The 12,407-nt window shown below is 40.7% G+C and overlaps 3 protein-coding genes across 3 annotated transcripts in view; all 3 read right to left on the bottom strand.

The window, feature by feature from the left end:
• LOC125006318 (myelin-oligodendrocyte glycoprotein-like) overlaps positions 1–2,264 on the bottom strand; it is a 126,673-nt gene extending 124,409 nt beyond the window's left edge. Inside the window, exon 1 of the mRNA XM_047582298.1 lies at positions 2,180–2,264. The gene's annotated coding sequence lies outside the window, so the exon portion shown is untranslated. The remainder of the gene's footprint in view (positions 1–2,179) is intronic.
• Positions 2,265–5,184: 2,920 nt separating this feature from the next.
• Positions 5,185–7,985, bottom strand: LOC125016480 (lamin-A-like). Its single transcript, XM_047598990.1, has 6 exons — positions 7,931–7,985; positions 7,672–7,827; positions 7,316–7,582; positions 5,756–5,854; positions 5,518–5,625; positions 5,185–5,393 (listed from the first exon to the last, which is right to left on the bottom strand). The coding sequence occupies exons 3-6, from the start codon at positions 7,427–7,429 to the stop codon at positions 5,286–5,288; spliced, it is 429 nt and encodes a 142-aa protein (XP_047454946.1). The 5' UTR covers positions 7,430–7,582; positions 7,672–7,827; positions 7,931–7,985; the 3' UTR covers positions 5,185–5,285.
• On the bottom strand, positions 7,786–12,283 carry LOC125006192 (myelin-oligodendrocyte glycoprotein-like). Its single transcript, XM_047582045.1, has 5 exons — positions 12,106–12,283; positions 10,360–10,459; positions 8,323–8,655; positions 8,171–8,224; positions 7,786–7,802 (listed from the first exon to the last, which is right to left on the bottom strand). The coding sequence occupies exons 2-5, from the start codon at positions 10,439–10,441 to the stop codon at positions 7,786–7,788; spliced, it is 486 nt and encodes a 161-aa protein (XP_047438001.1). The 5' UTR covers positions 10,442–10,459; positions 12,106–12,283.
• Between the last annotated feature and the right edge of the window lie 124 nt (positions 12,284–12,407).

Raw genomic sequence — 12,407 nt, 5'->3', positions numbered from 1 at the left:
TTCTGTTTTGCTTTCCACTCAGTCTTACATCAGTGTTGTGTGCGTGTCCCCCCCTGGGCACAAATGAAATCTTTCTGAATCTGAATCTGGTGGTTCCTTAGGGTTAGTGGAGTGTGTTCGTGGATGTGACGGCCCAGTAACCTGTCTGCCTTTCACTGCAGTTTCCCTCCCACAGACCTGGCAGAAATGGGCTGTCCAGAATACTCCACCCCTTTGGGGTGTGGTCTAATTGTTAAAAGGCCGCCTCAGTCAGTCTACTCTCTCTCTGAGCACCTGCCTGGATTGGCCTACACCAGACCTGGGCATTTTACGGCCTGCGGGCCACATACGGCCCTTTGGGCATTCCCGTCTGGCCTGCGGTTTGTCAGTCATAAGCACAAATGAACAAGTATTCATGCTGTGCATGCAATACGACTGTGTTGCTTTTATTTTGAGCCATGATGTGTTATTTACGTCATGACACTGTTAGTTCGTCAACGACAAAAAAAGTAAGATTAAAACAGCTTCTTGCCATCTATTAACCCTCAAAAGCCTGAACGGATCGCTGGCATCCGTCAAAACGGCTGATTATGAATTACCGTAAGTCACAGTGGTTTGCGCTATTGACAATATTCATTGTGACTGAACACTGGTTAGTTGTGCTTTTGCCTGGAAAACCTTTGTGACATCTCAAGGGTACGAGTAACTTTGTTTTTACCAACAAATTCCTCCAAACAACTCTCTCTTGCTGGGACTCCGTGATCGTTGCTCTCCAACCTGCAGCCGACAGCAGTGGTGCGTCATCATTACCGTAATGGCAGCGTTTTTCTAGAATGCGCAATTTGAATATTGTCCATCGGGGAGTTACGGTAATTCAAATACAGCAAGCTTCTCTTTGTGGGCAGATGGACATTCAGGTCTTAAAGGGTTAAACATTTATTGAGATTTATTGAGATACAGAAAATAATTCATGTAGCTACATGGTCACTTCTTGGTTCACTGATGTTTTTCACCGAGGACAAAGTTTCCAACATTCCAATGCGTTATATCCAAAACTACAGATCGATTGTGTTTTATTTTCCTCTTCGACCTACACCAAAACTCTATTTACAGAATATTCTTATGCTTCTGATTACCAGTAGCAGCTTATCAACATATATAATTTACTGCTTTTTACAATGGGAGAAAATTAATATTGCGCAGAATTACGCTTAAGTTATCGTTTGGTTTGGCCTCCAACACACTTCAGATGTTTCATGTGGCCCCTGTAGAAATGAATTGCCCAGCCCTGGCCTACACTGTGGTATAGTTTGTGTCTGGTTCTATATACCCACCCACCCACCCACACACAAGCAACATGTTTAGTTTATTTTAAGGGAGACGATGTCCAGACACATTGTGAAAGTCTTCCAACGGTAGGTTATGGCTTCATAGTGAAAAACTGGGGGTAGATGAAGAGTATGAAGAGTAAAATAACGCAAACGGTTGATTGAGCACAATTGGGAAATAACTGCACCTACAACACTTCAACTATTAGTGTTGAGTGTTGGTTTTTATTGATTCATATGTATTTTGACGAGGTCTAACTCTGACCTTTTAAATATTGTATTGTTTATTAGTTACCTCTAGAACAGTGAGTCAGGAGGAGACAGAAAACCAAACTGGTGATGGTTCTGAGCAGGAAGTGAAGGAACAGACCTTCCATCTGAAGAATCAAAGAGTTCTGAAAATGAAGCACATGATCCCTCACAAGTTAACGTACAGTCAGCTTTAAAAAGTGACGGAATCACAGGCATTATTAACAACAAGTCCTGACTTCAACTTCAATAAAACCAACAATAATCATAAAAACTATTGTAAAGCAGCAGTTGAGCATTTGACTTTTTGTGACAATGATACTTTCATTTCTGTTTCCTCTACAGTGAAGTTTAAATCTTCATATGTGAATCCTCCTGTTAGGATTATTTTACACATTCACATTTGTCACCTACAGTTTGTCCAACTTTCCAACTTCCTGTTCAAAAATTCAAACAACTGCATCAACACTTTCTCACTGACACAAAGGAATAGAAAATAAATCTCAACTTCACGTTTCAATCTAACTTTGGTTTGAAATCAGCAACAGCTCAGAATGAAGAGACACTTTGAGAAGAACTAAGGAAGCACAGAAAAGATAAATCAACTTCAGAAGACGACTTACCTGCTGAGTGAAGTTTCTGTCATTAAACACGTCTGGAAATCATCCATCGACCACTGACCTCAACCAGCTCCAGTTTATTAACAAGGTTTCATCTGTTAGATTCAGATTTTGATTCAAAAACTAAAAACTTCTAAATGACCACTGAAGATCTCCCTGTGAACATGAACAGAAGGAACTCAGTAACTACTAAACAACTAACATCATGGATACTTTATAATGTGTCGACTTTGATAAGTTCAGTTTAATGAGTGAACTTTAACAGTGTTGCCAGTTATAAAATGATAAAGATTGTAGAGGCTAAACTTCAGGAAACAGATTTCAGATTGTCTGTGTCTGTAGTCTGTATTCTGCGACTCCCTCAACCTTAATTTACATCTTGACTTTGTCTGCTAGCTTTTGCCACTTGTGTTCCACTTACTGTAATGCTATAATAATATTTCTCTTACAGTGATGACTGTCGTTATGGAAAAGATTTTATTGCCCTCTTCATCCAGGTTCACCAAGGAGAATCCCCGGACCACAACACCTTGAGCATGCATTAGGGGTGCCCTACTCCTTCTCACCCCTGGGTTGACTTCCGGCCCTGACCAGTTTACCCGGCTAGCCTCCCTCTCCCCCACGTGGGCTGGCACTGGAGACTTGCCTGGGGTTCCCTGTGGCTTCAGCGCTTGCTCACTTTCCTGGGGTCGTGGGGTATCGGTGGCCGACTCTCCCTGAATCTCCTGGTGGGCCTTGGCGGTCTGGGCTGGCGGGCTCCCTGTCCCCTCCTCTCCCTCCCCTCTGCGGCCCCCTCCTCCCTTCGCCTGGCTCCTCCTCCAGCCCCTCCTCCCTTCCGCTGGTGGCTCGGCCCTCGCTGGTCGGGGGGGCCTTCCTGGGGTCCGGGGGGACGCGGCGGTCGGGGCCACGCCCGGCGCCTTGGGGTCGGAGACTGAGGTAGGGGGGCTGCCTGAGTACCACCCTGGGCGTGTCCGGTCGCTCTGTCCCGCTGGGGCTGGTGGAGCTGCGGGGGGTGGGGTCTCCGTCCACCTTGGGGGCACCCCTGCCACCCTGGGGGATGGATGGGGGGGTAGGTGATGCCAGTGCTCGGCTGGTCGCTGTTGGTTCTTCGGGGTTTCCTGGGGGTCTGTCGCATCCTGGTTGCTGTGCTGGGCTGGGGGCGGGGTCTGGTCGGGGGACTTCCTGAGTCCTGGGGGCCCTCGCCCCGTCTGTGGGTCCCATAGGCTGCTGTTGCGCCTCGGCCCTGCTGCCGGGGACTTGGCCCTCACTTGCCTGCCTCCTAAATTTCTAGCCACATTGCTTGCAGCATGTTCCACAAAATCCACAAAACCTCAGGTTGGAAAATCTCAGTCTGGACTCTCTCCACTGCGAACGGATTCTGCTGGACCAATCAGATCGCTCGGGGGCGTGGTTTAACAGTAGTCATACAGGTCACCTGAGAAATTGACAGGAAATGACTTAAAAGGACGAAAAGCTGACAGTTGTGCACAGAAATAGTTCTGTGGCTCTGATTGGTTGAAGGACTGTCCAGTGGCTCTGAGACGTCTCGGCCATCGACCACTGGACATTCAAATCAAGTTCAACTTGAAGAATAAATTATTAATGTCTCTCAGCCAAAAACACCGTACAAGATATTTTCCATGTGGAGCAACTGGAACTACTACTGACTACATTGTTGTAGTTTCATTTTAAATTCTATTTATTTATTTCTAAAGAATGGACTTGTCAGAAAAGCCCACAATAGATTACGTTCCTGTCTTGGTCACAACATGCTGGAAATGCACTTAAGAAAAAGCCGGGTACTTTTACACTGTATTTAAGATACTTTCCTTTTGTGATTTGACGTCACCGTAGGAATTGTTTTAAAAAAAATTCTGTTGGCGTCTGTCTTTAACTTGGACAGATTTGTGAGTGAAGGTTCAGATTGAACCTGTGCCAGTTTTAGGATCTTTTAAAATGTCACAGGTTTTATCGCACTTCAGGTAAAGATTTTGTTTCATTAAACTCTGATTTACTAAAATATTTAAGTTAGTTTAAAAGTGCAGCTGGTAGTTGAAAGACACTTTAGAGGTCAGTTTACATGACCTCAGTAGCAGATGAAGTTTTACAAGTAAAAATAAAAGGAGAAGGAACACGGCTGATGTCATTTCTCTTTGATGTGAACCTTTTGTTTGTGTTGCAGCATTAAATTATTGTCGTTACTCCAGTTAGAGTTTTAACTGCCTTCAGGTGCAGAGGTGTAGTGTAATGGATGTGGCTGATGCAGCTGTTTAGCTCATATTCTCCCAATACTACAGATATGATTCAGGGCAAGAGCAAGTGGCTCATACAATAACACTACGTATTATCAGATTGTATTTATATATGTGTTGTATTGTGTTGTTCTGTTGAACTAAGACTTTTCATGTCATTTAAAATAAGATGATAAATAACCGCTGTAACTCGTACTCTGTTAGTCTATTAGCCCACGTTGCTCTTTGTTCTGTGTAATATCTTTGTGTAGATGCATTGTGTTTTCCACTGTCTGCCTACACAGTTTTGTGTCGTCTGCTTGAGTTTGCACACGTGCACTTTATCTTCAGTCCCTTGTAGTCCCAGTTCATGGACTCTGATTGGATCTTTAAATTAACTTCTAATCCTAGAGGTGCTCCTCACTGATATGTAATATTGGTTCATGTTCTTGAATAAGGAAATACAGAGTTAAAATAACAGTATAGAGAAAATTCTGAAGGTGACAAAATGTTTTAAGTAGGACTCTTTATCACACGCACAAGTCTTTAAATGGAAAAGTATGTCTTTATTAAATTGTCACATTTAAGCCTCTCATTACAATCAACTATGTAAAAAAGCAGAATTAAAACATTAAAATATTAATTATGTCAGATTTTAACAACATAAAACACTGACGTCATCCTGTAAAAGTCTTTAAACAAACCAACTTTCACATCAAACTTGACTAATCCAATAAAATGGAGCCAAGTGTTTCCAGAGACTTTCTCTGCAGTGTGTGGTTTCTGCAGGAAGATCTGAGTCGTGCTGTTTCTCATCTATAATGTTGCTGTTTGCTGGATTACTGAACTTTATTGAAGGAGTTCAACTGGGAACTATTTCACTGCAGAGAGACCTGGACTCTGTCTCCAAACATCCAGGACTTCAGCTCCTCCCACACCAGGTCACCAGGGTCAGGAGAGAGTGTAGCAAAGCCTGGACGGTATATCTGTAAATGTAGTAAATCCAAAGGTCACAGAGTCACAGTCAGAAAATAATAATTAGAAAAGCTGAAGGAAAAGTAAGAAAATGGAAAATACAACAACATCAATGAAATATCTACAAAGACTCACAGTAACAGACTTTCCAGCCTTGAGTTCCTTTGATGAATCAAATGTGTATGTGATGGGTTCACTATTGTTGATCTGGACTTTTAACTGACGTCCTCCCAGTGGTTTGTCCTGCAGGACGGAAATGAAACACAAGAAGAAGAATGAGACACAGAGACAGGAACAAATGAATGTTGGTGTCTATTAAATCTGTTGAATCAATATTTTCTATGAAAAGAAATGACTCTTAAAACAACATCACCTGATCAGACATGTTTCTTAGAACGATATAGCAGTCCTTGGGATTAACCACCACATCGATGTCTCTTAACGTCTCCAGAGTGACTGAGCTGCTGCTGTTCTGTGTTTGTTCAGGTTTGGGAGGAGACGACATCCACAGATTAGTCCTTTCACATCAGTCAGCTTCATGTTCTATCTCTCAATCATTCAGAGAACTTTTCATCATTAAACATAAATGTGATGAGGAGGTAGGACCTAGAACATGAGGAGCTTTAGAAACCAATCAAAGACAGACAGACAATGACAAGTCTTTCTGCTCTTAGTTAACATCATGTTTCTAGTGGGAGGTTTGGCTGTTTTCAGGAAGGATGTTTGTTAAAGTTGAATAAAAAGTTACAGCAGATGATTCTTAGTAAAAAGAAGAACCTCTGTACTGGATTTCTCTCTCTGGAGAAACATGAAGAGAAACATTTAGTTTAGTTGTAAAAGAAAAAGAAAGAAGTTTCTACGTAGGATTCATGAAACATGTGCTGACAGACAAACGTCAGGATGAGTAAAGAAAAACTCTGAAAGACCTTTAATAGAAACAGATGAAAATGCTTCATAGCAAAGAAGAAAAGAGTTGATTTATCAATAAAACATGTTTAAAATCTGTCTTTCTGGTCTTAGTCCACATCCATGTGTTCTTATGTGTTGTGTTGTGTTGTGTTGTGTTGTGTTGTGTTGTGTTGTGTTGTGTTGTGTTGTGTTGTGTTCTTATGTGTTGTGTTCTTATGTGTTGTTTTGTGTTCTTATGTGTTGTGTTGTGTTCTTATGTGTTGTGTTGTTTTCTTATGTGTTCTTATGTGTTCTTACGTGATGTGTTGTGTTCTTATGTGTTGTTATGTGTTCTTATGTGTTGTGTTGTTATGTTTTGTTATGTGTTGTGTTGTTATGTGTTGTTATGTGTTGTGTTCTTATGTGTTGTTATGTGTTCTTGTGTGTTCTGTTCTTGTGTGTTCTTGTGTGTTCTGTTCTTGTGTGTTCTGTTCTTGTGTGTTCTTGTGTGTTGTGTTCTGGTGTGTTCTTGTGTGTTCTTGTGTGTTGTGTTCTGGTGTGTTGTGTTCTGTTGTGTTCTTGTGTGTTGTGTTCTTGTGTGTTCTTGTGTGTTCCTGTCTTGTTCTTGTCGTGTCCTGTTGTGTTGTGTTGTGTTGTGTTGTGTTGTGTCGTGATGTGTTGTGGAGGTAGGACCCAAATAAAGACACCAGAGGAGGAAACAAAAGAAACTCAAAACTAACTGAAGTTGGAACTAAAAGTATTGGAGGTTATAAAATAACACAAATACAAACATAGATGAGATCCACAAACTAAAATCTAGACAAGAACTCAGGAACACGAAGGAACATGAGGAACTATCTCACAAATCTAACAAGCAGAGATTTGTTTCATACATGAAACAAAGACGTGTGCTGTACATTTGTGTTCTGCGGTGACAATAAAGACTTTTCTTCTTCTATTCTATTTCTGGATGTTGTTGTTTCTGATGAGAATGATGTGTGTGAATAAACTACTTCTCTCCCATGTCTATGAGCTTGTTCTTCACCTCATCTTTTATCTCCTTCATCTCTTTGTTTCTGGTCTCCATCTCCTCCTGCAGCTTCTTCTTCTCCTCCTTTAGTTCATTGACCTGAGAGGAGAAAACCTGCAGTTGTATCATTTCACCAGTAGATGGAGCAAAGACAGTTTCATGTATTGTCTCTTACATCTTTCATTTTTTTATTTCTTCTTCCAAAAAGCTTCATCTTCACTGTTTCCTCTGTCAGGAGCTTTTCTCCTCTTTCAGCTTCATCTCTGGGTCTTTTCTTGGTTTCTGTGTAAAATCAAAGCAGCTAAATTCAACTAGAAAAGACGTTTGCTGGTGTTTTACATCATTAATGTGGTGACTCATCTGTAACTTACTGGTTCTATTTTGTCTGCACACAAAGAAGACCCCTGCTAAATTAAACATGATGCTAACAGCTAAGCTAACAGCCAAACCAATGATGATGGGAAAAAATGGAACTGTTCTTCCCATCATCCCATCAGTAGAACTGGACGAGGAAAAGAAGAAATCATCTGAAATGAAAACACACAGAGTTACATGACATTTTTACACAATCACACACAAACTGTGTCGAACTAAAATCATGTCATGGTCCGTTCTCTAAGCGTGTTCTACCTGAAACATGTATGTGAGCCTCTCTGGTCTGGTGGATGTTGTTCTCTTGGACTCTACAGGTGAAGCTGTTGTTGTGTCTCTTGTCCACAGTCACTCTGCTGCTGACAGTATAGAGGTCATCAGGACCTCTGACTGTCTCTGGAGGTCCAGCAGAGAGCAGGTTTCCCTCAGCATCCAGCCACAACACCTCAGGCTCTGGATACCAGCCTCTGGATTCACACTGTAGCACCACTCCTCCTCTGTCTCTGTCCATCCCTGATAAACTGATGACGGGTGAGGAGACAGGAGCTGATGCTGAGAAACAAAATGTTTCAAACCAAAGTCAGTGGAAGTGAAACTCAACTTCAGGTCAGAGTTGATGTCAGAGGACTATACTTTATACGTCTACTCACCAACAACAAGCTCAACAAACATCTCTCTATTTATCTCTACAACGTAACATTTGTAAGTTCCTTTATCAGACAGCTTCACATTAGAGAGTTTCAGGGAAACGTTTCCATGTTTCAGTTGATCAGGGAACAGAGATGTTCTTCCTCTGTAGGACGGATCTTTTTGCATTGTAAGGTCTGCACCATTTCGCCACACCAGGACGTAGAGCTCCGACCTCTTCCACTCCAACGTTGCTTCAGAAACGTCCACTGAAGGTTTGATTTGACACGGTAGAACAACGTCATCACCAACTCTTGCTATAATTGGTTGAAGTGAATCCACTGACTCAGACTGACCTGGAAAGAAAAACAGAGGTTTGTTGAGTTCTGCACTGGAACGTATGGAATTAGTCTCATAAACTTCATCTCTGGACACTTTTGTTGATTATTTTTGCTGCTCATCCAAACATATTGAAGGGACTCAATTGTTCAGTTCATTCAAAAATTATTTCTTTTTTTTTCATTTATTTAATGAAATTTATTTTGAATTCTTTTATTTTTAGATCTTGGACATCATTAATCAAAAGAGGAAACCAAAATATATTTTCAAGGGAGCTCTGGATTCAATTGAACCAGTTTGTCCTCAGACTGGGGCAACCAAACAAATCCATCAGAGACACAGCAGGAAGTTTAGAAGTCAGTTAACACAGCTCATCACTACATCTACAAGTGCAAGATAAAAATCATGCAAAGAGGAAGCCATAAATTTACTAAACCCTGATACACCTCCAGCTTCTCTGGACTTGAGTTCATCTGAGACAGACTGACGCAAAGTGGAAAAGTGTGCTGTGGTCTGACAAGTCCACATTTCAAATAGATTTGGAAATCATAGATATTGTGTCCTGTGGGCTACAGAAGAAAGTGACTTTTCAGATTATAAGATAGACATATAAGATTGAAACAGCTTCTTGCATCTATTAACCCTTTAAAGCCTGAACGGATCGCTGGCATCCGTCAAAACGGCTGATTATGAATTACCGTAAGTCACATTGGTTTGGTTCTACTGATAATACTCATTGTGACTGAACACTGGTTAGTTGCGCTTTTGCCTGGAAGACCTTCCTGACATCTCAAGGGTATAAAACTTTGTTTTTACCAACAAATTCCTCCAAACAACTCTCTCTTGCTGGGACTCCGTGATCGTTGCTCTTCAACCTGCAGCCGACAGCAGCGCTGCGTCATCATTACTGTAATGGCAGCGTTTTTCTAGAATGCGCAATTTGAATATTATCCATCAGGGAGTTACGGTAATTCAAATACAGCAAGCTTCTCTTTGTGGGCAGACGGACATTCAGGTCTTAAAGGGTTAAACATTTATTGAGATTTATTGAGATACAGAAAATAATTCACGTAGCTACATGATCCACCGAAGTTTTCCAAAGAGGACAAAGTTTCCAACATTCCAATGCGTTTTATCCAAAACTACAGATCGATTGTGTTTCATTTTCCTCTTCAACCTACAGCAAAACTCATGAATTTAAATAAATATTTACAGAATATTCTTATGCTTCTGATTACCAGTAGCAGCTTATCAACATATATAATTTACTGCTTTTTACAATGGGAGAAAATTAATATTGCGCAGAATTACGCTTAAGTTATCGTTTGGTTTGGCCTCCAACACACTTCAGATGTTTCATGTGGCCCCTGTAGAAATGAATTGCCCAGCCCTGGCCTACACTGTGGTGTAGTTTGTGTCTGGTTCTATATACCCACCCACCCACACACAAGCAACATGTTTAGTTTATTTTAAGGGAGACGATGTCCAGACACATTGTGAAAGTCTTCCAACGGTAGTCTATGGCTTCATAGTGAAAGACTGGGGGTAGATGAAGAGTATGAAGAGTAAAATAACGCAAACGGTTGATTGAGCACAATTGGGAAATAACTGCACCTACAACACTTCAACTATTAGTGTTGAGTGTTGGTTTTTATTGATTCATATGTATTTTGACGAAGTCTAACGCTGACCTTTTAAATATTGTATTGTTTATTAGTTACCTCTAGAACAGTGAGTCAGGAGGAGACAGAAAACCAAACTGGTGATGGTTCTGAGCAGGAAGTGAAGGAACAGACCTTCCATCTGAAGAATCAGAGAGTCCTGAAAATGAAGCACATGATCCCTCACAAGTTAACATACAGTCAGCTTTAAAAAGTGACGGAATCGCAGGCATTATTATCAACAAGTCCTGACTTCAACTTCAATAAAACCAACAATAATCATGAAAACTATTGTAAAGCAGCGATTGAGCATTTGACTTTTCCCTTTGTCTGTGACAATGATACTTTCATTTCTGTTTCCTCTACAGTGAAGTTTAAATCTTCATTTGTGAATCCTCCTGTTAGGATCATTTTACACATTCACATTTGTCACCTACAGTTTGTCCAACTTTCCAACTTCCTGTTCAAAGATCCAAACAACTGCATCAACACTTTCTCACTGACACAAAGGAATAGAATAAATCTCAACTTCACGTTTCAATCTAGCTTTGGTTTAAAATCAGCAACAGCTCAGAATGAAAAGACACTTTGAGATGAACTAATGAAGCACAGAAAAGATAAATCAACATCAGAAGACGACGTACCTGCTGAGTGAAGTTTCTGTCATTAAACACGTCTGGAAATCATCCATCGACCACTGACCTCAACCAGCTCCAGTTTATTAACAAGGTTTCATCTGTTAGATTCAGCTTTTGGATCAAAAACTAAAAACTTCTAAATGACCATTGAGGATCTCCCTGTGAACTTGAACAGAAGAAACTCAGTAACTACTAAACAACTAACAACATGGATACTTGATAATGTGTCGACTTTAATCTGTTCAGTTTAATGAGTGAACTTTGTTCAGTTATAAAATAATAAAGAATGTGGAGGCTGATCTTCAGGAAACAGATTTCAGTTTGTCTGGAGACTGAGACTTTGGACCAGTCGGGCTCAGATGTGAAGAAGAGAGTTTATTGAGTATTGTAGGTAGACTGCTTATTAACATGAGTTTCCTCCAGAGAACAACTTGTTTCAGCTTGAAAATCCTTATATCCTCCTTATATTCTCCAGAAACTCTTTCTCCTGGTCTGAGCTTCCACAGCTTTCACTCAACTTTAACATTTTTAGCTTTGCTCCCTACTCATCTCATCCAGACAGAATTATGTTCAGGTCATTCTTTAGTTGCCTTCATTCTGTCATAAATGAAGAATATTTGATTTAACCTGACAATGCATCTCCATTACTCTCATATTCTGTAGTAGTATTTCTTGGGGTGGAATTCCCCAGGTGGTGTTGTTGGTCATTTTCCCTCTTACATTATTCGGTGCAGTATTTCCCGCCCTCTTCGCCACAGTATCAACAACTCCAGGCCTCAGCTTCAATAAAACCAACAATAATCATAAAAACTATTGTAAAGCAGCAGTCGAGCATTTGACTTTTCCCTTCGTCTGTGACAATGATACTTTCATTTCTGTTTTCTGTACAGTGAAGTTTAAATCTTCATGTGTGAATCCTCCTGTTAGGATTATTTGACACATTCACATTTGTCACCTACAGTTTGTCCAACTTTTCAACGTCCTGTTCAAAGATCCAAACAACTGCATCAACACTTTCTCACTGACACAAAGGAATAGAAAATACATCTCCACTTCATGTTTCAATCTGGCTTTGGTTTAAAATCAGCAACAGCTCAGAATGAAGAGACACTTTGAGAAGAACTGAGGAATCACAGAAAAGATAAATCAACTTCAGAAGAAGACGTACCTGCTGAGTGACGTTTCTGTCATTAAACACGTCTGGAAATCATCCACCAACCACTGACCTCAACCAGCTCCAGATTATGAACAAGGTTTCATCTGTTAGATTCAGCTTTTGTTTCAAATAATATAAAAACTTCTAAATGACGTGGAGGATCTGCCTGCGGGAGGCTCTATGTGTCGATTTCAATGAGCTCAGTTTTCTGAGTGAACTTTGACCATGTTGCCAGTTATACAATAATAAAGTCTGCAGAGGCGGATCTTCAGGAAACAGATTTCAGTTTGTCGTGAAGAACAGAGTGTATTGAG

Source organism: Mugil cephalus, chromosome 1 (genome assembly GCF_022458985.1).
Source record: "Mugil cephalus isolate CIBA_MC_2020 chromosome 1, CIBA_Mcephalus_1.1, whole genome shotgun sequence".
NCBI lineage: Eukaryota > Metazoa > Chordata > Actinopteri > Mugiliformes > Mugilidae > Mugil > Mugil cephalus.
Note: the sequence above shows the minus strand (reverse complement) of the source record. Positions and strands in the feature narration are given on the sequence as shown.